At 41.7% G+C, this 22,120-nt stretch overlaps 1 protein-coding gene across 8 annotated transcripts in view; it reads left to right on the forward strand.

The window, feature by feature from the left end:
- Positions 1–22,120, forward strand: part of LOC128322537 (uncharacterized) — a 184,862-nt gene that overhangs the window by 109,773 nt on the left and 52,969 nt on the right. For all 8 annotated transcript variants that reach the window (XM_053243965.1, XM_053243971.1, XM_053243972.1 and 5 more), the window contains one exon: positions 18,871–18,915. In XM_053243965.1, coding sequence (XP_053099940.1) covers positions 18,871–18,915 — 45 coding nt within the window. The remainder of the gene's footprint in view (positions 1–18,870; positions 18,916–22,120) is intronic.

A 22,120-nucleotide genomic window follows, 5' to 3' on the forward strand; every position in this document is an offset into this window, starting at 1 on the left:
CTGGTACATTATTCGTGTGCAGTTTCCCGGATCAGCTGTTTGTAAGGGGATCGCCCCCTCGCCCCCAACCCCATCCCCTGGCACCCCCCCCCCAAAAAAAATTCAGACCGCTCTCCCAGAGCGTATTTCCAGGCAGTCCTCACTACTGGATAATGTTCCTTTCAAGGAAGTGAAATGAACGTTATCCAGCAATGGGCTGCCTGGAAAGGAGCTCCAGAGATCCCCTGGGGCCCCCCGCCAGCCCATAATTGTTTTTTGGGTGTGTGTGTGTGTGATTTTTATTAGTAATGCCTCACGGACCAGCATGCAATGCCTTGTGGTCCGGGACTGGTCCGCAGACTGGTGGTTGAGAAACACTGCTTTAGTCAGTACCTCTCCCTCCTGGCATTTGCTGCAGTGTTTTAAGAAAAACTCACTTAAAAGCAGGATTTTAAAAACCAGTAAATACATTGAGACAATGTAGAATTTGGAAAACAAAGCCCAATTTGTGTGTGTGGTGCTTCCAAACATCTTGAACGGACTTTGGAGTAAGTCTGGCCGGTGTGTACGCACACAGTGGAGCTATTCTGACGATCAGTGGAAAGCAGGCTAAGGGTGCTTAGCCCGTTTTCCACCAATCGTGAGACTCACCAGGCTCGCAGCCAAGCCCAGCTGAGTCAAAGCAGGTCACCCGCTTTTTTAGCCCTCCCCTAAGCCCAGGTTAGTGGAGCGAGCCCTCCGCTAACCCGGGCTTCCTGATTGTGAGTAGCTCTGGCGCAGCTCTGCACTGCGGCTACTCACGAGTAGACCTCTGGAGGGGAGGCGAAAAGCCACCTCCCAGCTCCAGGGGTCTCTCCAGTATGCCCTGCACGCTCGAAAAACAGAAAATACCATCCCCCATCATCTCTGTGGCAGCTTTTGAAAAATCTGAAGATAATAATCAAGCTAACACCAGTTTTTATCTAGGCTAAACAGCGGTAGTTCTTTTCACCTTTGTCAAATGACACACATTTTAAGACTCCAATTTTCAACATTTCCTAGATCCATTTTTGTTAGGGAAATAAATAAATATTCCAAAAACAGTAGTTTTGAAAATAGAACTCATGCTATAAAGTAGGCTCAGGGCTTGCTCTAGGACAAATAGCATTCCACATCCCACCCTGCATAGTTAATAGCAGTTTCCAAATAGTGTGGCTTTTGCAAGTTCAGCTTGGCATCCCCTTCAGTTAGATGCTCTGAGTGATCACCCAGCTCACCCACCCCTAAGACCAGCCCTGGATACAGAAGTACAAAAACTCCCTGGAAAACCTCACTAGCCCCATCAAAACATTTCTCTCTCCATTCCACTTTAGGAGAAACGTCCAAATTTACTTTCAATTTCACTTTAGGTGAAATCCGGTAACAGCTGGGGAGTGTACAGTAGGGATGTGCATGAACCAGTTCAAAGGCCCTTTCCAGGACCTTTGAACCAGTTCAGTCGTCCAGCGGTTCAACCAGTTTGATGGTGGGGTACAAACCTAACCTTTAAGTTAAAGGTAAAGGTTCGAACCTAACCTTTAATAAGCAGATAGGGTGCTCTTCCCTCCCACCCCCATGTTTCCCCTGCTGGCGCTGTCTGAAAAATCGCTGGTGCAGGGCAGCAGTGTACCGTCTTGCCGCTCCAGTCAGCATCAGACTGTAAGTGGCTGGTGCCACACTACACATTCAAAAACCCAGTACAACCAGAGTCACATCAAGATTTCTTTTTTGTGGTGTATTAATGTGCATATTGGGGAAAAACTAGGAGTGTGCATTTTGGAATTTTCTTGTTTCAATTTGTATCCGAATCAAAACATCCCCGTTTTGTTTTGTACCCAAATTTTCTGAGTCCAAATCTGCCCTGTTTTGTTTTGTACCCAAATTTTCCGAATCCAAATCGATTTGGATTTTTTAAAAGGGTCCCAGGGCAAAAAGAGTGGGTGGTGGTGGTTGTGTCCAATGGGTGGAAGCTACCACCCAAATTTCAAAGGAATTAGGCAAAGGGCTGATTTTTGTGGTGATTTTTTTTTAAAGTTTACACATCTTTAAGAATTCTCCCATAGGGAATAATGGGGATTCCAGCAAATGTATCGCTTCAAATCAAGGGGAAAGGGATGACCCAGAGCAGAGTGTGGTGGGTGGTAGTGCCCAATGGGGGCAAGGAAACTTCCAGAATTATTTCAAATGAATTGGGCAAAGGGCCGATCTTTTGTGGTTTGTTGAAGTTTACGTGTCTTTAAGATTTCTCCCATAGGGAATAATGGTGGTTTCAGCAGCCCCATAATTCCACTTGGGGGGCACTGGGGTTGCCCAGAGCGAGGGGTTGTGTAGTGCATATAGGGTGCCAACCACCCCCATACCCACAAGCCTGTGGGGTACTGGGTTTTGTTGTTTCTGAGGTGTTCATTGTAGATTCTCTGGTAGCATATGAGATTTTCAGTGAAAAACAAGAATCCACTCTCATATGCTACCAGATAATCTACACTCAGAATACCACAGAAACAGCAGAACCCAGCACCCCATGGGTTAGCCACCCTTCCCCTGGCCAATGTGGGGTCAGTAAAGAGTGGCAAGAAGCAAAAGAGCTAATGGGGAACAAGGAGGGAATTGTCAGTAGGTCAGCCCATGATTTAGGTCACCGATCAGAAGGCTAGAAGGGTGGGAAATTCAAAAAGATGTCAAACACAAAATGGAGACTGACTCAGAGATCACCACAAAATGGAGGTCCGAAACAACAAAACGTTTTGTAGCCGAAACAGGGACGTTTTGTTTTGTATACAAAACTTTTGGATCTGGAAAATGGGTGTTTTGTTTTGTCTACAAAACACCTGAAACAGGCTGTTTTGGGTACAAAACGTTTTGTATCCGAAATGTTTCGCACATCCCTAAAAACAACAACACAAAAGCTCACATATGCATCAGTAATGTAGAAGGTGAAAAGGGCATGATGGAACCAAATGGACTGCAACCTGCAGCAAACTGGACATGCCCAGCACTCTGTGTACAACTCAATGGATAATTCCAGTTCCAGTTCCCAATTCTTCCAGTTCACTTCAGAACACTGTATTGTGGGTAGTAAGGAGCAAAGAGAGGTAATAATGACTCCCAGAAGACTGAAGCAAGGTGAGATCACCTGTAGAACTTTGGAATTCTGGAGTGGAAAATAGGACGTTATAAACAAGGGTTCATAACTTTACAGACCAGAAAATCCTATATACAGCTGTTCTATTAATTCAACCCAAAGTTTCTCTAAGCCTGAAGGTCTTAATTTGTCAAAACTTTTAATACACTTTCATTCCACATCGCTACTGCACTGTGTACATATAAAATGGAGGAGATTAGAATGAGCTTTTTGACAGGGCCTCAGATTGTGGCTAACGAACCCATCCAAGAACATTAGTACTAGCATGCAAGCAGAGTGTCATCCACTATTTCGACTCGTGTTCTTCAACTGAAGCAATGGGAAAGTATACACCAGCTGCAAACAAGGAATTGCAAACAAAGCTAATGTTCCAAATGAATCTTATATATTGTGTCATCATTTTGAACATTCTGTGTGTGGGTGCTGAAATGGGTGGGAGGGAAGTTTTTGTGGAAGGTTTGTGGAGCTGGAAGAATATAAAGCCACATTTCTTTAGGGGGGGAAATCATCTGTGGTTGTAGATTATCTTTACTGATCTTCTGTGAAACAGAGGCTGCATTTGCACATAATGCGGAATGGAGGGTCCAATGGACCCGTGGTTCCACAAATCCCCTTCCCATGTGCTAACCTGTCTGCATTCATATGTAACCCCAGGACCCGAACTGCAATCAGGGAGACTGCAGAAAGGAGGAGGGAACTGGCTTGGCAGGTGGGGGAACTGACTGCTGGGCTTCCTACTTCTCATGAAGGGCAGCCGCAGCAGCCAGTCAGAATGGTGGGAGGGAGAACCTTCCTTACCTCAACTCTGGTCTTGGAGGAGGCTGCCTGCAGCTCAGCATTCAGATGTGATGCTGTCAAACGCAAACCTCAGGCAGGAGCAGCAAAACTCACAATAAGCTGATGATTCAAATTAGAGTTTGGGGAGGGAAACCTCAGGCTGCTTTTTGAATGGGACACAGGTTCCTTGCATTTGGATGTACAAGGAATCCAACCTCTGCTCTATTTAAATCTGGTTTCCCATTACATGCAAATGTAGCGATGCTGTTCTGTGTGTATACCAGTGTCTATATATACACACATTTTTGTGTGAATCAATGTACATGAATTCATTTTAAAAGAGAACATGGGGACAGACCCCCTCAAATACAGGCTACACATATAATGGGTTGAACATATGTGTTCACTGTACACAGATTGTTGGAGAGTCTCTCTCTCTCTCTCTCTCTCTCTCTCTCTCTCTCTCTCTCTCTCTCTCTCTGAAGCTTGTGTGTAAAGGATAAGGTACAGGCTGCAACTATTCATTGTCATCCACAAAAGAATATTGAGTCCAGTGAATTAAAAAAAAAAAGGAAGGAAGCAGTACGTAGGACAGGTCTAGAAGAGAACCGCTTAAACAGTTTATCACTTTGTCTGGGCCTTTTCCAACCAATCACACATTAAACAAACAATGGTGTGAGATCCAAAATTAGAGAGAGGGGTTTGACTCTGGACATTGGGTTCCTTGCATGGTTCTTTTCCAGATCCAGATTAAAATTGCATATAGACCCTTCCACTGCCCAGGCCTGAGCCTAACTGTATCTGTTTAGGCCTTATACCACACCACCCAATATTAACCCTCTTCAAGCTCTCCCTATTGTCCCTAACTTACCAGTGTAATGGGTGCTGCAAATGGTTTTCTAGCATCAACAAGCATATGTGGCAGGGTTCATAGATTATGGGAACTATTAGAACATTTGTTTGTTTGTTTGTTTGATTGATTTCTATGCTGCGCTTCCAAAAATGGCTCAGGGCGATTTACACAGAGAACTAATAAATAAATAAGATGGATCCCTGTCCATATTCCCAGTTGCTTCGGAGGTTGCTGTGCATTTTTGTGACAGCATCTGGGACCTAACTGAAGCTTTACTGTGCTGCCTGCCAAGCCACCAGTCTACACAAGAAGGTGAAAATGGCTACTGGAGAGCATCTACATTGGGGCACTATGGTATGGGTCCTATCTGTGTCCTATCTGTACCAGAATCAGATTATGGGACATTTGGAGGACATTCATCAACATCAAATTTCCATGAAATATTTCAATTTTTCAACTGAGTGATGATGGTGGTCGTGTCTATCTCCATGCTTTCAGTTCTTCTAGTAAAGCAAACATTGGCTTTCTGGTTAAAGTCATTAAAAGACTTGCCTTCCCTCCTCTGAGATTTCTTCTATCATTCTTTCAGATTCTATACTACAAATCTAAAAGAGTTAGATTAACTATTATGCTAAGCACACACCATTAACATTCAGTACATGAAGAATGGTACACATTATACATGGGGAGCAGCCATGTGTTATTTAGGAGCCTCCTAAAGAACACCCCTTTCCCTATCAACCCTCTTTCCTGCCTCCTTTTAAGATAATCTTGCTGTTCTGTGATTAAAGGAACTTGAGAGCATCTATAGAAAGCAGCAGGACCTTTATAGCTGTAACGCTGAAGTTATGGAATTATTCTGGGATGATGTTTCTCCATGTACATCACTCCTGCCTTTTAGATATATAGCTTGCCCTCCCACCATATAAGATTTAGGCTGAAAAGAGGTGGACTCCTTTACAGCAATATCCCCTTTCATTAAATTATTAACTTTTCTTACTCTCAGGTGAATCATTTGTTGTTTTAAATTACTAAGTTCTATAGTTACAGCTTTTAGGGTTTAAGTTTTTCAAGCTCATCCCCCAAACAACCTAATTTACAGAAAATAGCATCTGTTGTCTTCCCGACCAGGGTACGCCGGTCATCCATCAACTGACACCTATCAGAGGGGGGTTTTTTGGCCTCAGCTGATGGACCAGCAACCTTATCATAGAGATAATCTTGTAATGCTGAGGAAGGAACTGGGATATCTGCTACAAGATACTCCAGCATTAGAATGCATTAGAAACAGGGACTGTGTAAGAAGCCAGAAATGTCCAACAAGTATACCTGCTCTGAAGAAGCAGGTAACTTGCATTGTTTCAAAACTGGTGCTGTTAAATGGGGTTTTGGTGAGTCCTTAGGCTTCTTGCCTTTCTCTTCCATCAAAACACACAGAGGCTGTTTTCACAAGCAGCCAAGACTGAGCTAAGGAAGCCAAGCCCAGGCTTTGCTTCCTGGCAGCACCTTGTGGCAAACCCGCCATGGGAGACTGCTAGTTAGTCAAGGTTAAGGCCTTGCACTTAACCAAGCACACCCTTAACTTGGGCTAACTGCACGTGTGTCAGAGCTGACTGGTGCTGATACAGGAGCAGGCTGCTGGTCGTCACTGGGGGCGGGATTTCCACAATGCACCACACACTCACACGCTGTATTGTAGGATGGCTGGGATGACACATCTCAGCCCCAGCACCTCTGCACTGCCTAGGGCACTGTGTGGGCACACAATTAGTGCACCCAGACAATCCTCGGAGATGGTCTGTGGGGAAGGCGGGCTTTCCCACTGCCTGCCAGCTAGCCCTCTCGTGCATTCATGAGAAAGGACTCACAGACTGGGCTTTCCAATCTCTACATAAGCATTAGGGAGAAGAGGAGGATGAGATAATCTTCAGAATCAGTCAGGATCATGGTGCCTCACCTCAGACTGAGAACAAAGGATGAGAGCCCTTTAACTTGCACCCTTTGGCTTGTACCTCAGGGAAAAATCTAGGCTAAACAGAAGTACCTGGCAAAGTAAAGGCAACACTCACCACCTGTAGCTGCAGCAAATTCCCACTTCCCTGCCTCCCTCTTGCATTTTAGGAAAAATGGCTAATTCTGTTTTTCACGGCCTTGGGACAGCAAAGATGGGCTTGCTGAATGTTGAACTATTGAATTATTGTTGACATTGGCAAAGGACCCCCCTCCCATTTGGAAAAATCTCATACAGGTACACTGCTAGCCAATCCCCAACCACAAAGCATTTTAAGACAGCAAGGGCAAATTATGGTGACAATGTTGTTAAGACATGGCTTATTTGAACAGAGATTGGAGCTTTCAATGCACTCTACAAATACAAAGCCATCACTAAGCAACCTGGTCCATTTTGCGCCTCACGATACATAATTAAAGGAAGGATGGAGAAAGCAGGAAGGGAAAGAAATGGGAAAGGAGGAAGATCTGTTAATGTATGTATGAAAAGGGTAAGGGCATAAAAAGAAAAAATATTTATACAGGAATTCTACATTAAATTCCCTAATTTATTAATTTTTCCTAATTTCCCAAATATAAAACACCAGGTTTCACAGAAGCTTTGATACACTTGGATAAGAATTCTCAGAGTTCTCAGAAATCTTTCTGGCCACTTTGCTTACAGTATTTACAGATAGCCGCAAGTGTTAGAAAGAAAGAAAGAAAGAAAGAAAGAAAGAAAGAAAGAAAGAAAGAAAGAAAGAAAGAAAGAAAGAAAGGAGGGAGGGAGGGAGGGAGGAAGGAAGGGAGGGAGGAAGGAAGGAAGGAAGGAAGGAAGGAAGAACTATCTGGAGATAATATCAAATGTCATTCAATTATATGCAACATAAAATAAACATGGGATGGGATAAAATCAGAGGCTAGGCACTAAAGATTAGACTTCATTCCAAGACCTTTCTTCAATGTTCAGCCCAGATATTCAGTCCTCGCAAAGGAAATCGTCGGGCTCCCCTTCATAACAAGGATATTTCAGCCAACAGAGAGAAGAAGAAAAATCCTATATTCAGAAGCATTCAGGAATATAGAGTCCTCAAAGAGAGAGTGATCTCCAGACTCACCTCTTATGGCAGCCACTCGTTACAAGCATTTGATTAACTTGGTTGTTACTGATATTGAAATCTTTGATCCTTTTATTTGCAAATTTTATAATTATATCTCTTGGGGGGGGGGATCTTGAGCGTATCTAGAATTCACCCTATAGATCTCTTGGATATCAAGAGAGTCTTCTGAATCAAGATCCAAAAATTGCAAAAGGAGATCTTCAATCTCCTTTTCCAAATTCTCCTTACCCACCTCTTCACCCACACCACGGAGTTTCAAATTACATGAACAAAACTGAAATTCCAAAATCTGAACTCGGTGATCAAGTCTTTTACATTTGAATTCTCGCTCAGGCTTCTCAATTATCAATTCCTTCTGAGTCTCTGCCATCATATCTAAATGCTGATTGTGATTGACTATTTTCTTTTCTATCACGTCAAATCTGGATTTCACTTCTGACTGAAAGGAGTCTAGTTTCTGCTCAATTCACTGAGTAGTCTTCTCAGTCTTCTCAGTTGCACTATGTAATTCTGTGGCAAAGATTTCTCATAATTGGGGAAGGGAAATCATATCTCAAGGAACTTGTAAGCCGTCTTGTTGATTTTGACCTTCAGCACCTTCAGAGTCATCTCCTTTTTCATCTCCTTTCCCTGTATGTTTCTTAACCATTTTCCTGGTAAATGAAACAGGTAAGCTTATGCTCAAATATTTTCTCATTAAACAATAAAATACCCAGAAAACTCAATGGTAAAAGCTTATTTCACTGGGAATTTACAGAAACAATATAGATGGTCAATACCTTTTTGTCTGGAAGTTTTTATGGACCGAGGGAAAGCACAGATATATATGACTCAGGATGCAAAGTGTCTACTGGTTTCTCTGAATGTGACAAACACTTTGACTGTGCCAGATAAAATCCCAGAGGGGGGACCAATCTGACCAATCTGAAGACTTGAAATGGGATCAAGCTTTGGCTTTTTAGAAAAGAAGACAAAGAATAGGTCAAAATAATTTTAATTATTTAGAATGATGGGTGAATTAAAAATATTTAGTGTAAATGTTAATGGCTTGAATAGCCAGTTTAAAAGGAGAAAAATCCTTTTTGAAATTGAAAAAAGAAAAAGCAGACATCATTTGCCTTCAAGAGACTCACATTAAGATGAGTAATGCCAATTTACTGGACTGTAAATTTCTTGGTCAAAGTTATGTAGCCACTGGGGATAAGAAAAAAAATGGGGTGGTGATTTATATCAAGAATTTGTCATGGATCTTGGAGGAATAAACTCAAGATAAAGCTGGCATATATATTATACTGAGGTTCCAAACCCAACAACTACAAAAAATCACGATTGCTTCAATGTATGCTCCAAATGACAATAAAACTGGATTTTATGAGCAATTTTTTCAGTCACTGCTTGAGATAACTAAAGGAGAAATTTTAGTGAGGGGAGACTGGAATGCAGTTTTCTCACCAGTTCTTGATAAAACAGGACACAAGAAGAATTCCGGCAAATTGCTAAGAAATATGGCGCTCCTGTCTTTAGATGTATGGCGATATAAACATCCCTTGGAGAAGGGCTATACCATTTTTCCCCAATGTCATCAAACATATTCAAGGATTGATATGTGTTTGACTTCAAAATCTGCATTATCGAGATTTATTCAAGTGGAGGTTGCACCATTAACATATGTGGATCATAATCCATTGATGATTGGGTTTAATAAAGAACCTACTGCTCCAAGAAGATAGAGACTGAATAATCTTCTGTTACTGCAGGAAGAGGTTAAGCTTAAATAACAATATGAACTAAAGAGCTTCTTCCAGAGAAATATGACACCTGACGTTTCATGATCAGTATGGGAATCCAGTAAAGCCTTCATGAGAGGATTGCTCATTTCAATGGCTTTGAGGTGGAAGAAAGTTCAGCAGCAACAGAAGGAGTCCTTATTGAACGGGTTGAATAGTTTGGAAATGGCTCATAAGATGAATCCCTCGACAGATATATGGCAAAGCATAAAGGAGCTCCGTAAACAAATGGATCTCATAGAGACAACAGAGACATACAGGAACATAACTTTTGCAAGACAAAAATATTTTGAGAAAGGTAATAAGCCTGGCAAATTATTGGTGCACCAGTTGAGAAAAGAGCAGGAAAAGAGAACTATCACTTTAATCTGGAATGGGGAAGAATTGTCTCAAATATGGATAAGATGATAGATTTATGGAATACTATACCAGATTATACAGAAAGGAAACACTAAATCTTGATCAATTTTATTATTACAGCCTTAAGCCAACCGGGAAGAAAAATGATAGGAAGAACATACAGAGGTGCAGAAGGTTTCACGGTATTTAGAGGATTTACAAATATCAGAGTTCACTGATCAGCAGAAAGAGTGGCTGAATAAACCAATTTCAGAGGAAGAGACAAAAGAGGTAATACAGCATCTGAGGCCTGATGCACCAGACCTGGATGGATTTTCTGTGGTTTATTACAAGTCTTTTCAAGAAATATTAATCAGCCCATTGACCCAAGTGATGAATGAAATATTACATTGTCATACACTGGTAAGAAGCATTCATTTCTCTTATTCATAAAGAAGGGAAGGATCCAACTAGACCAGATCGTACACGCTAATTTCTCTGCTGAATGTGGATTACAAATGTTTTGTGGTTATTTTGGCAGGAAGGCTGAAATGTTTTTTCATTGATATAATATATCCGGATTAGACAGGATTTGTACCAAAGAGATACATGAAAGACAATCTGAGATATATATTGAATGCAATAGATGATATCTCAAAGAGTAAGAGTAAAGCAGCGGTGGTTTTCTTGGATGCAGAGAAAGCTTTTGACAATCTTGATTGGTCCTCCTTGTTTAAAATATTAGAAAAAACGAACTGCGTTCCTAATTTTCTTTCTTGGATTCAAAGCATTTACCAGGAACAATCAGCAAAGTTAATGGTGAATGGGATTATATTAAAAAAATGCACGATTACGAACGGCATGACACAAGGCTGTCCCCTTTCACCACTGTTGTTTATCCTAGCTCTTGAACCATCAGCGATGAAGATACAGCAGTAACAAAAAGTCTCTGGAATTAAAATGGTGGACCAAGAACATAAAATAAAATTGCATGCAGATGATGTAGTTCTTACAATTACTCAACCAAAGCATTCTTTGGACTCAATAATGGAGCATATAAATCATTTTGGCATGGTTTCAGGATATAAGATTAATAAAAACAAAATGCAGATCCTTACATGGAACCTGTCAGATACAGAACTATCATATCTTTTAATGGGCGCTGTGGTTCATAACGAAGAAGACATTCTCTTAAATGTGGTGATTCTCTTTATTTAGCAGGGGGAGAGTAACTGGCCCTATCCACCCCCAGCACAATACCTCCAGTGACTGTTGTAGGCGTCTATCTTATGTTTCTTTTTAGACTGTGAGCCCTTTGGGGACAGGAAGCCATCTTATCTTATTTATTTATTATTTCTCTGTGTAAACCGCCCTAAGCCATTTTTGGAAGGGCGGTATAGAAATTGAATTATTATTATTATTATTATTATTATTATCATTATTATTATTACATACTCAGCGCCCAAGATGTACCTTCTGTGATTGTTGCTGGTGTCTATCTTATGTTTCTTTTTAGACTGTGAGCCATCTTATTTATTTATTATTTCTCTGTGAAACCACCCTGAGCCATTTTTGGAAGGGTGGTATATAAATCAAATTATGATGATGATGATGATGATGATGATGATTATTATTATTAATAGCCTATAGAGCCCTAAACAGCTTGGGCCCTGAGTATTTAAGGGAACATCTTCTTCATTATGAACCACACTGGCCATTGAGATCAACAGGAGAGGTTCATCTGTAATTGCCACTGGCTCGTCTGGTGTCTACTCAGGGACGGGCCTTCTCCATTGCTGCCCCAAGGCTTTGGAACACACTTTGGAACACTCTTCCTGCTGAAATAAGAGCCTCCCCATCTCTTACAACTTTTAAAAAGGAGGTCAAGACATATTTGTTCACCCAGACTTTTAATTAGATATTGTTCTAATTGTTTGATTTTTAATAGTTTTAACCTTTTAAATTTTAAATTATTGTAATGTTTTTAACCTTTTTATTTGTTGTCTTTAGTGTTTTGTTGTAAACCATCCAGAGACTTGCATTTTGGGTGGTATACAAATATGTTAAATTAATAAATAAATTTGCTACAAAGTAGCAGGTTCCATATCAATTGTGGAGGTAGTTCCACTCAATTAGAATCAAGGGTTTCAGGTGGGTATTTCATTCTGGGCAGAACTCTGCTCCATTCCAAATATTGACTAAACAGTTTGCTCCTTCTAACTGGGCAAAAAAGAACCTTTTCAACTGGGGTCTCTCTTATAATTAGCTGGGGGAGAGCAGCTGTCCTGATACAACCCAGTATAGCATCTCTCCCGTGGATGTTGCTTGCATCTTCTTTGTGTTTTTCTTTCAACTGTGAGCCTTTTTGTGACAGGAATCAGTTTCTCATATCTTTTGCTGTGTAAACTGTGTTGAGAACTCCTTTTGTTTAAGAATAGTATCTGAAAAAATAAATTTGATTAAAAAAACAACAACAATGCACCTGTTTGCTATCATTTGAGTGAACTGAAATCATACACCGGAAAAACATGTTGTCTAATTACAATACAAAAGTTTGCATTTCATGATGCATCATAAAATAGCATTGAAAAGTACTTGTTAAAGGGGCATTGACTGTTAATGAAATATTTCCTCCTATGCCAAAAATAATGTAGCACTTTTTACATTAGATAATAGAGACAAATGTGATCCAGGCAATAATTGCAGGAGCAGGAACTTCAGCTGTAACTTCTAAGCTTTCTAATAATAAACTCTGTGGCAGCAATCTTAAATCCTGATTCTGCATTCCTTTCTCAGGCCAGATTCCCACTGAAGCCAGTGCAAGATTTGGCTGAACAGAGTATGAGATTGGCCTAATAATGTATATTGCTATTTTAGATTCACCTCATTGCACAAGAAAATTGCAACTGCATCCTGCAAGCACACACATTAAAGACAAGAAAAAACCACTACCAGCCCCCAATAAAACACACCTCTCAAGGCTTCTTGCCTAGAAACTGTCCAGCTGAGTTAGAGAGAAAATAAATTCTTATAACTACTGCTCTCTTGAGAGGTATTTCCCCTGTCAATGAAAAACAATACACTGAATATTATGATGCTTCCTTTGAAAAGAATCATTCTCCACATGACGATGCTCAGCCACCTTTTGCTAGCAGTTACCCTGAAAATACATTCAGATCCATAATGATCAAAATATGATTTTCAGCAGAAAAATGGCCCAAGAAGAAAAGATAAACAGCCCTTCCCCTTTGCCTTTCCCTATAACTACCTAATGGCACAGCGGAAAAATGCTTGACTAACAAGCAGAAGATTGCCGGTTTGAATCCCTGCTGGTACTATATCGGGCAGCAGCGATATAGGAAGATGCTAAAAGGCATCATCTCACACTGCACGGGAGGTGGCGATGGTAAAACCCTCCTGTATTCTACCAAAAGAAAACCAAAGGGCTCTGTGGGTGCCAGGAGTCGAAATCGACTTGACAGCACACTTTACTTTAATTCTCAACAGACTCTCATGACTACTATCCAGGGGTGGAGCTACTGGTGTTTAAAGGTGTCATCTCATACCGCATGGGAGATGGCAATGGTAAACCCTCCTGTCAAAGAAAACCACATGGCTCTGTGGTCCCCAGAAGTCAACACCGACTCGACAGCACAACTTTACCTTTTTAGTGAAATGTAGCACACATGGGAAAACAGCAAAAAAGAACAGGGAATTTGCTCATCCTTTTCAATACTAGCTTAGGTTGCCACAGTGACCTGGTTCAAACATCATGTGGATCCATTGTTTAATCGTGGTTTCACACAACATTCACCAGCCTCAGACTAACATGCAATGGGAGGAAGTTTAAACTTCCTGGCTTGAAGAAACTGAGATACCTATTTCATATTCTGACTCATTCATAGTTTCTAGTTAGAACAAGTGGCAATCTGCTGGATGTCACAGCAAATTCCAGATTGCTCATAATCAAGACTGGGAGTTTAAAACTTTCTCCCTTTGCATATGAAAGGGAAAGGGCAGTGTGCAAGCCCAGCACTCATGACTTCTATCACAGCCACATCACAGGATATCATGACTAAACTATGTTTCTGTGTGGCATCTAAACAGAGCCACTGACAGAAGCTGAGCACTGATTCTGTTGATTGGTTTCAACATACCTGGAGCTAATTAATTCATTGCTTTGAGGGGTTTTGAGTGTTTGCAATTTATCCAGCTTCCATGAGGCAAGCATGGCCTTTTATATTATAGAACCTCCCCAAAAAGTCAGTTGTGAACAGTAGATTTGCTGCCCCCAGTCATCATTTCACCCCAGGGACCTAGAGCCTGGGAAGGTGCATCTGTTTAAATAAATATCCAGGTGTGATCAAGTGGAAGGCATCATGGGGAAGAGAGTCCAATAGGATTTCCTCACAAAATCCAATAGGATTTCCTCACAAAAAGGCCAGATTTCTGGTGGTAGGTCTATTTGGGTTCTAAACAGGTTACAGAATTAAAATGAACAAAAAATGGATGAACAACAGAGCAGGCTTATCCCAAAAGCATCTATATATTAAAAGCCTTTGGACATATGTCGCACTTCCTGTGGTATGTGACACATCTTGCAAGAGTTTTCCAGAGGACAGAGAAGGCACAGAGTAGGGCTGAGTGGGGGACAGAGGAGCAGCTGCTGAGGAGGGGGAGCGGCCAAGGAGGCAATGGCACTGAGGCAACAAGGAAGAAAGATGAAGAAACATTGAGCAGTGGTCTCCATTGCTGTGCCAAGTCAGCTTGGCTGTTCTACTCATGAGGAGACTTCAGCAGGGCCCTAGGTGTGCTCTCCTGCTCAAATTGGCCATCCTCCTTGTGAGGAGACTCAGCAGTAGGAGCCCTCCTAGGCTGCCACAATGCCACTCTCCCTAGGAAGAGGAGGCTGAGGGGTGTGTGTGTGTGTGTGTGAGAGAGAGAGAGAGAGAGAGAGAGTTGGGGGGGTGAGCAAGAGATTTGTGGGGGAGGGAGAGAGTTGTGGGGGGCATGTGAGAGTTGTGGGGGGCAAGAATGGGTGAGCAAGTGAGTTGAGGAAAAAGTCAGCGAGTGAGAGTTGTGGAGGGCAGAGAGAGTTGGGGGGACAGTGGGGAAGGTTTTGCCATCACCAGTGCCATCCCGGATGGCAGAGGGTGGCTTAAGGAGTGGAGGAATGTCAGGGCAGGGAGCCAGATTGTCTGGGGAGGGGTGAGAGGCAGAAAACTAGGGCTCAGACAGAGAACTAGGGCACAGGGCCAGCTAGTACAATCTTATTACTGAAATAGAGAAGAGTATCTCCCTTTCTCTCTCTCTCTCTTTAGGGAATACATTAAGGATGTACTCTATTTCAATGTTCATTGACACAGACCCCCGAGGCTCCTTGCAGACACAGCTGGCACTTCTCTGAAGGCTCTCTCCTCGGAGGTCCCTCAAAAGTCTCCCTGCCAGCGTCCCCTCAGAAGACCAACTGTCAAAACCAACTGTTTTTCTCCCACACACTTCAAGGTTTTCTGTGTAGGAGGGACTCGTCATCTGATTGGCAGCTCTTTGAGTCTCTCTGCAATAATCAATTACAATGATTATGATGTTTTATATATTTATGAAGCATATTTTATTGATGAATTCTATTTTTTAATGTTACATTTATTATGTGCAATGAGTTAATGATTTTTTAAGCTGCCAGGAGAGCCTTTGCTCTTGGCTAGAAAGAAGGGTATATATTTTAGCATGAATAAGCAAGCATGGACCCAAATATCAGAGCATGAGAATTGGTCCATTTAAAATCCAGTTGAAGTTTACATACAATTCAAGAGGAAAAGAGGAACCAATTTGGGAAAGAGGCCACATATTGAAGCTGGAGAAATGCATATAATCTTTGCATGAACTTCCAAGCCAGGCTTTTAAATCAAGCAAATAAAAGTTGTTTGTCTCAGCTGGCAATTATACTACTGAATGATCTAAAGCTCTCTGCTTCATTTCTTCCTCACCCCACAATGATTTATACATGTGTTAATACTAAATCATGTCCAGACGTCTTGCCATATCACACAGATGGCCGATTACCAGAAAGGCAGAAATGAGATGCATTTTGAGTTACTCCAGGAGATATTACACATGAAGAATAATTAGGGGCCTAAAGATGGGTTACATGTCATTTTATGAAATCCTGCATGGAGCATGGAATCTGACAAGCTATTCTTCTCTTAGGGATTTTACCAGCAAGTGTAACTCTTACTAGATCTGTGGGCACAGAAGCATTCATGAGCAATCCGATCAGCAGCAGTTGTATGCAATGTGTCTGCATCTGGGCTGTATCATTTCAGACCACAGATGGAAGATAGTAGGGATGTGCAAAACGTTTCAGGCACAGAACGATCTGTGCCTGAAACGACCAATTTCGGGTGATTCGGAGCTGAACCGAATCACCCATGATGAGACCTGATAATTTTCAGACTCGAAACGAATCACCCCTGTTTCGGGTTCGAATTTTTCAGGTGTTTCGGGTCTCCTTTTTGTGCCCTAGAAAAGTGCCAGCCTTTTCTTCTTCTTCCCCCTCCGTTTTCAGTTTGACATCTCTTTGAATTTCCCGCCTTTTTGCCTCCATTGATTTCAATGCAGAAATTACTTTCCTTTTACTTTAATTGAAAAGGTCCTGGGGCCAAAAGAGTGGGGTGGGGTGGTAGTGCCTAATGGGTGGAGGTTACCATCCCAGTTGCAGAGGGATTGGGCAAAGGGATGAGTTTTGGTGAATTTCTGAAGTTTTAGTGTCTTTGGGGCAGATGGGGGGCATAACATGGGATCTGGGCCAAAAGAGTGGGGTGGGGTGGTAGTGCCTAATGGGTGGAGGCTACCACCCCAATTGCAGAGTGATTGGGCAGAGGGCTGATTTTTGGTGAATTTCTGAAGTTTACGCATCTTTAAGGTTTCCCCCCATTAAGTATAATGGAGAGTGTATCGCTTCACGTTGGGGGGAAAGGGGTGGCCTAGAGCGGTGTGGGGTTGGTGGTAGTGCTGGGTAGGGGCAAGGAAGCTACCTGAATTTTTTCAAAGGATTTGGGCAGAGGGCTGATTTTTGGTTAATTGTTGAAGTTTACGCGTCTTTAAGGTTTTTCCTCATTCTTTAAGAATTTCCTCATTCTATAATAGAATGGAGCTTTCAGCAGCCCCATAAGTGCACTTGGGGGGTGCTGGGGTATTCTGAGTGTGGATTCTATGATAGCAAATGAGATTTTCAATGACACACCATGAATCCACTCTAATTTGCTATCATAGAATCTAAACATTAAAGACATGAAAAGTAGGGGTGCAATTTGGATTTTTGGTGTTTTGATTTGGATCTGAATCAAAATACCCCTGATTCATTTTTGGGTTCAAATCTGACCCATCTGAATCACCCCAGTTTCGATTCGGATCCAAATTAATCCGAATCTGAATCCAAATCCAAATCCAAATCAATTTGGATCAAGAAAACAGGCCCCAGGGCCAAAAGTGTGGGGTGGGGTGGTTGTGCCTAATGGGTGGAGGCTACCACCCAAATTGCAGAGGAATTGGGCAAAGGGCGGAATTTTGGTGAATTGTTGAAGTTTTAGTGTCTTTGGGGCAGATTTGGGGCATAAAGTGGGATCTGGGGTGGAAGAATGGGGTGGGGTGGTAGTATCTAATGGGTGGAGACTACCACCCAAATTCCAGAGGGATTGGGCAAAGGGCTGATTTTTTGTGAATTGTTGAAGTTTACGCGTCTTTAAGGTTTCGGCTCCAAATTATATCGGGAGGGCAAGAGGGTGATTCGTTTTGGCAGTGAATCACCCGAAATGGGCAGTTTCAGGTACAGATAGTTCTGTACCCAAAACATGTTGCACATCCCTAGTAAAAAGAAAAATCCCCTTAGGGAAGCTCCCCCACTTTCCCTTTACTGGTAATCTTTGCCAGATTCCTCTTTGTCAGTAGGGCTTTGAACCAGTTCTGAACTGGCTGGCCCAGTTTGATACAATCCTGAACTGAACCAGATCTGGAACCAGTTAGAAGGTGAGCTGGCTCATACATCCCTATTGAAAGAATGAATATGTGAAGTGTTTTCCTATACAGAAATAGACCACATACAAAATTAGCTGTTGGCGGGGGGCAGGTTTCAGTAGGGATGTGCATGAACCAGTTCAGCAGCCCTTTTATGGACCTCCGAACCAGTTCGAAGATCCAGCTGTTTGGCTGGTTCGACAGTGTGGGGGAGTTACTTTTAAGGAGCAGGGAGAGTGCTCTCCCTACCCCGCTGCATTTCTCTTCCTGACACTGTGTTTTAAACCGGTTCCACAGTGTGGCAGCATACCTCCTTGCCGCCCCAGTGTGCTTTGGACTGTAAGAAGGAAGTGCTTCTTGCTGGGAAATTTGTGACATCTTGACTTTCGTTGTTTTATCCCCACCACACACAGAGAGACACGTGTGTGTGTGTGCGCGCACACACACACACACACACACACACACACAGAGTAAACTGATAACTATCTGGAAGATGACTTCAGATCAATTAGGTGCGACCCCTGATCAAGCTCACCCCCTCCTCTGAAATGTATTGACCAAGAGTGAGAAAGGCTAACTCAAATCAGTTTAAACTGGCTTGACTATTATCGGCAATTGAGGTTCTTTTTCAGTAATAATGGTCCATTGGCCATGAATCCTAAAATTAAGTATTCAGCAATGCAATCCAAATAATTTCTAGATGGTTCCCAGTAAGTCCTTTGTTTAATACTGCACAGGAAATCTTGGCTTTACCCAGAAAATGCTCATTTCGGTAGATAAAAAACAGACTCAAGGGATCTGAGAGAGTGAACTTCCTGAAGGAAAATCAGAATTCTCCCATTTCTTCCCCAGATCTCTCAAGAAATGATTCCCTGCAGGATAACAAATTCAGCAAAAGTAAGGAAACATATCACCCTCTTTGGTTCATATCACCCTCTGACCTCTGATGCTCAGTCCTTCCCCATCCCAACTTATCATGAGTGTGCGATGATGCATTTAAAAAGCTGAAATTTTAGATCGATGCCAGGTTGCTATTTTAGCAACTCTCTTGCCTGTTTTGCAAGTATGACTATGTTCTTTGAATTAATGCTCCTTGAAATTACTTTTCATGTAAAGCCCTTTATAATCAATGCCATGTCTATGTTTATGCATATATATGCTGTATTAGAAATTATATCAGTAAACCAATATTTTTGATAGAAGCTCTCTCTCTAGGTCTTTTCATATATTAATTACTGTTTTGTTAGTACAATTCCCTCATGAAGAAAATGCTCACATAGCAGTGCACACTTTGGATTGGAACCTTGCACACTACAGTTCCCTGATATAAAAGGAAAGGAAAGATCATGCTGTCAAGTCAGTGTCAACTCCTGGCGACCACAGAGCCATGTATTTTTCTTGGTAGGAGAGGGTTACCATTGCCTCCTCCCATGCAGTGTGAGATGATGCCTTTCAGCACTTTCCTATGTCGCCGCTGCCCAATAGGTGTTTCTCAAAGTCCGGGAAACATACCTGCGGAGATTTGAGATCTCTTGCTCCCTAGACAAGCCATTTCCCCACTGCGCCATTAGGTGGCTTACAGGTAATCTAAACACTGGGGTGTGAGAGGTAATCTAAACGGAGGCAATCTGATTTCCTCCCCCAAGTTGTATGCCTATTTCAGTGTTCACACATGAATCAAGAATTCACAGTAATCCCACTATCATTTAGCTTTATAAGCAAATTGAGATCTACATATCTATCACTGTTAAAATATAACACACACCAGGTTGCATCCAAAGGTTTCCATTGCTGATGGAAGGATCTTCCTCTGGAGGAAGTTCCTTTTGTCAAAAAAGGGAACCCTTTGGAAGCTACTCACCATAAAACATTGTTTAAAAGCTGTATACCATATGCAGATTGACTCTTCACAAGTTTAACATGCAATACACATACACACTGATATTAGTAAATATCTAGTAAAGAGCCTACCATTATAATGGGTGGGATGTAGAGATGGAGGACTTTTATATTTCATGAAATTCCAGAGAGTTGCAACCCCTTGAGCAATGGCTTTAAGTGAGAGCCAACTCACCTTCCCACGGGGGTGTCCTTACCGGTTCGGAGGCCCTTTTACAGACCTCCGAACCGGTTCAAAGGTCCAACAGTTTGGTCAGTTTGATGGCAGGGGGTTACCTTTAAGGAGCAGGGAGGGTGCTCTTAACCCCCCCCCACTTCATTTCTCCTGCTGGCACTGTATTTAAATCCCCCACCCGCTGCAAGTGCAGCATCTTATTTTACTCAATAAGAGTCACTCATTTAAATAGAAGACCAATACTTGATTGACATTAGGTTGTATGTGCACACAGATGTCTGTACACATGTACATAGTTTTGTGTGAATGGCTGTACATGTGCTCATTTAGAAAGATAATCTGGTTACAGGCCCCCACAAATGCAGGGTACAGATGGGAAATACACATAGTGGATGAAAAACTCTACATGCATATGGACATGTGTGTGCATATGCTGTACACAGAACATAGCCTGTGTGAATGTGATGTATAAACAGGGCTAGATGGATCTCACTCTTCCTTGGAAAAGCTTTGAGTGGTTCATATGGAGCTTCTGGGACTTCCATCCAAGCACCAACGAGACCCAAATTAACATCAATTATGCTACAACATTACGCACTTTACATTACTGGTTCAGATGAGCTGAATTAAAAGCTTTTATTGAAATAATTGGGGTTCTATCCTACCAACTGCGCTTTGAAAGATCAGGAAACCTTTTTTTTTTTTTTAAATGTCAAATTAGAGTCAAATGAATTGACTCTAATTTGACAATTTTTTTTAAAAAAAGGTTTCCTGATCTTTCAAAGCGCAGTTGGTAGGATAGAACCCCAATTATTTCAATAAAATCTTTTAATTCAGCTCATCTAAACCAGGGTGTGCCTTCTTGTCTGTTGATGGGGGGAGAAAACACACACCCTAACCACCTTCTTCCACAAAGGATTATGTTGTGGACAATTACCATTTACATGATTGTAAATCATCTTCTAAGGAAATTGCAGAAAGCCACTGTTTGTAAGATTATCTGAATTTTAAGAGAAACTGCAGGTAATATCAGAAGTTCTTTTGTGAGAAGTTCAGTACTGGCAGACAAGCTTCCCGAAAATGCACATTGCAGATGGTTTTCTAGGTCCATGAATTCGTCTTCCTCATCAACTGTTAAGTAATATTAACATTCCTTTCTTTGTCAGATCCCAGCCAGGCACATTGATCAGCCATGAGCTTAGGGCAAATCCACAGTGAGAGACTATACACAATAATCACACTTCCAACTCATAATGATGCTGATTTTAAATATCTTTTACTCATATTATACAAACAGAGTTTGGGAGGCTGTTTGATATCTGAATGAGGAAAAGTTAGCTCTGTATGGTGCCTATTAATTAGTACTTGTATGCATCTCCCCCGCTCCACCAATACTCGGAGCAGTTCTGTAACTGCTATTTGAAATTATTACGATTATTTCTGTACCACTTCTCAACAACAACAACAAAAAAAATGTCCTCAAAGTGGGTTACAAAGAAAAGAAAAAGGGAATAAGGTTCCTTGTCCCACAAGGATTCACAATCTACAAAGAAAGACCAGGCAGACAGCAGCCACTGCAAAGACACTGTGCTGGGGTTGACTAGTGACAATTGCCCTCCCCTGATGAAATATAAGAGAAGGCCCATTATGTTCAACACACGAGTGTACACAGCTATAGATCTGTACACAGATACAGTCATTCACATGTTATGTTGAATGCAGGCTCAGAAGTACACGTCCTATGTGTACCATGCATTTAAAGGGCTTACTTCCAGGTCCACTTTTAATATTAACACATGTACACATCTACAGGCAGACATAATGTCTGAATCAGGTTGGAGTGACCACATTAAAATGTGCCTCTTTGCCCAGTTAGTAGGGGCAATTTGTGAATTGTTGCAGATTCACAAGGGATCAAGATGATGTTAAAGGACAGCACATTATTTCTTAATGACATTTGCTGATAATCTATATAAAACCCATTCCTTTTAAATACCACTTTACCACAATATTAAAAAGGAGTGAGTT

Source organism: Hemicordylus capensis, chromosome 4 (assembly GCF_027244095.1).
Source record: "Hemicordylus capensis ecotype Gifberg chromosome 4, rHemCap1.1.pri, whole genome shotgun sequence".
Classification (NCBI taxonomy): Eukaryota; Metazoa; Chordata; class Lepidosauria; order Squamata; family Cordylidae; genus Hemicordylus; species Hemicordylus capensis.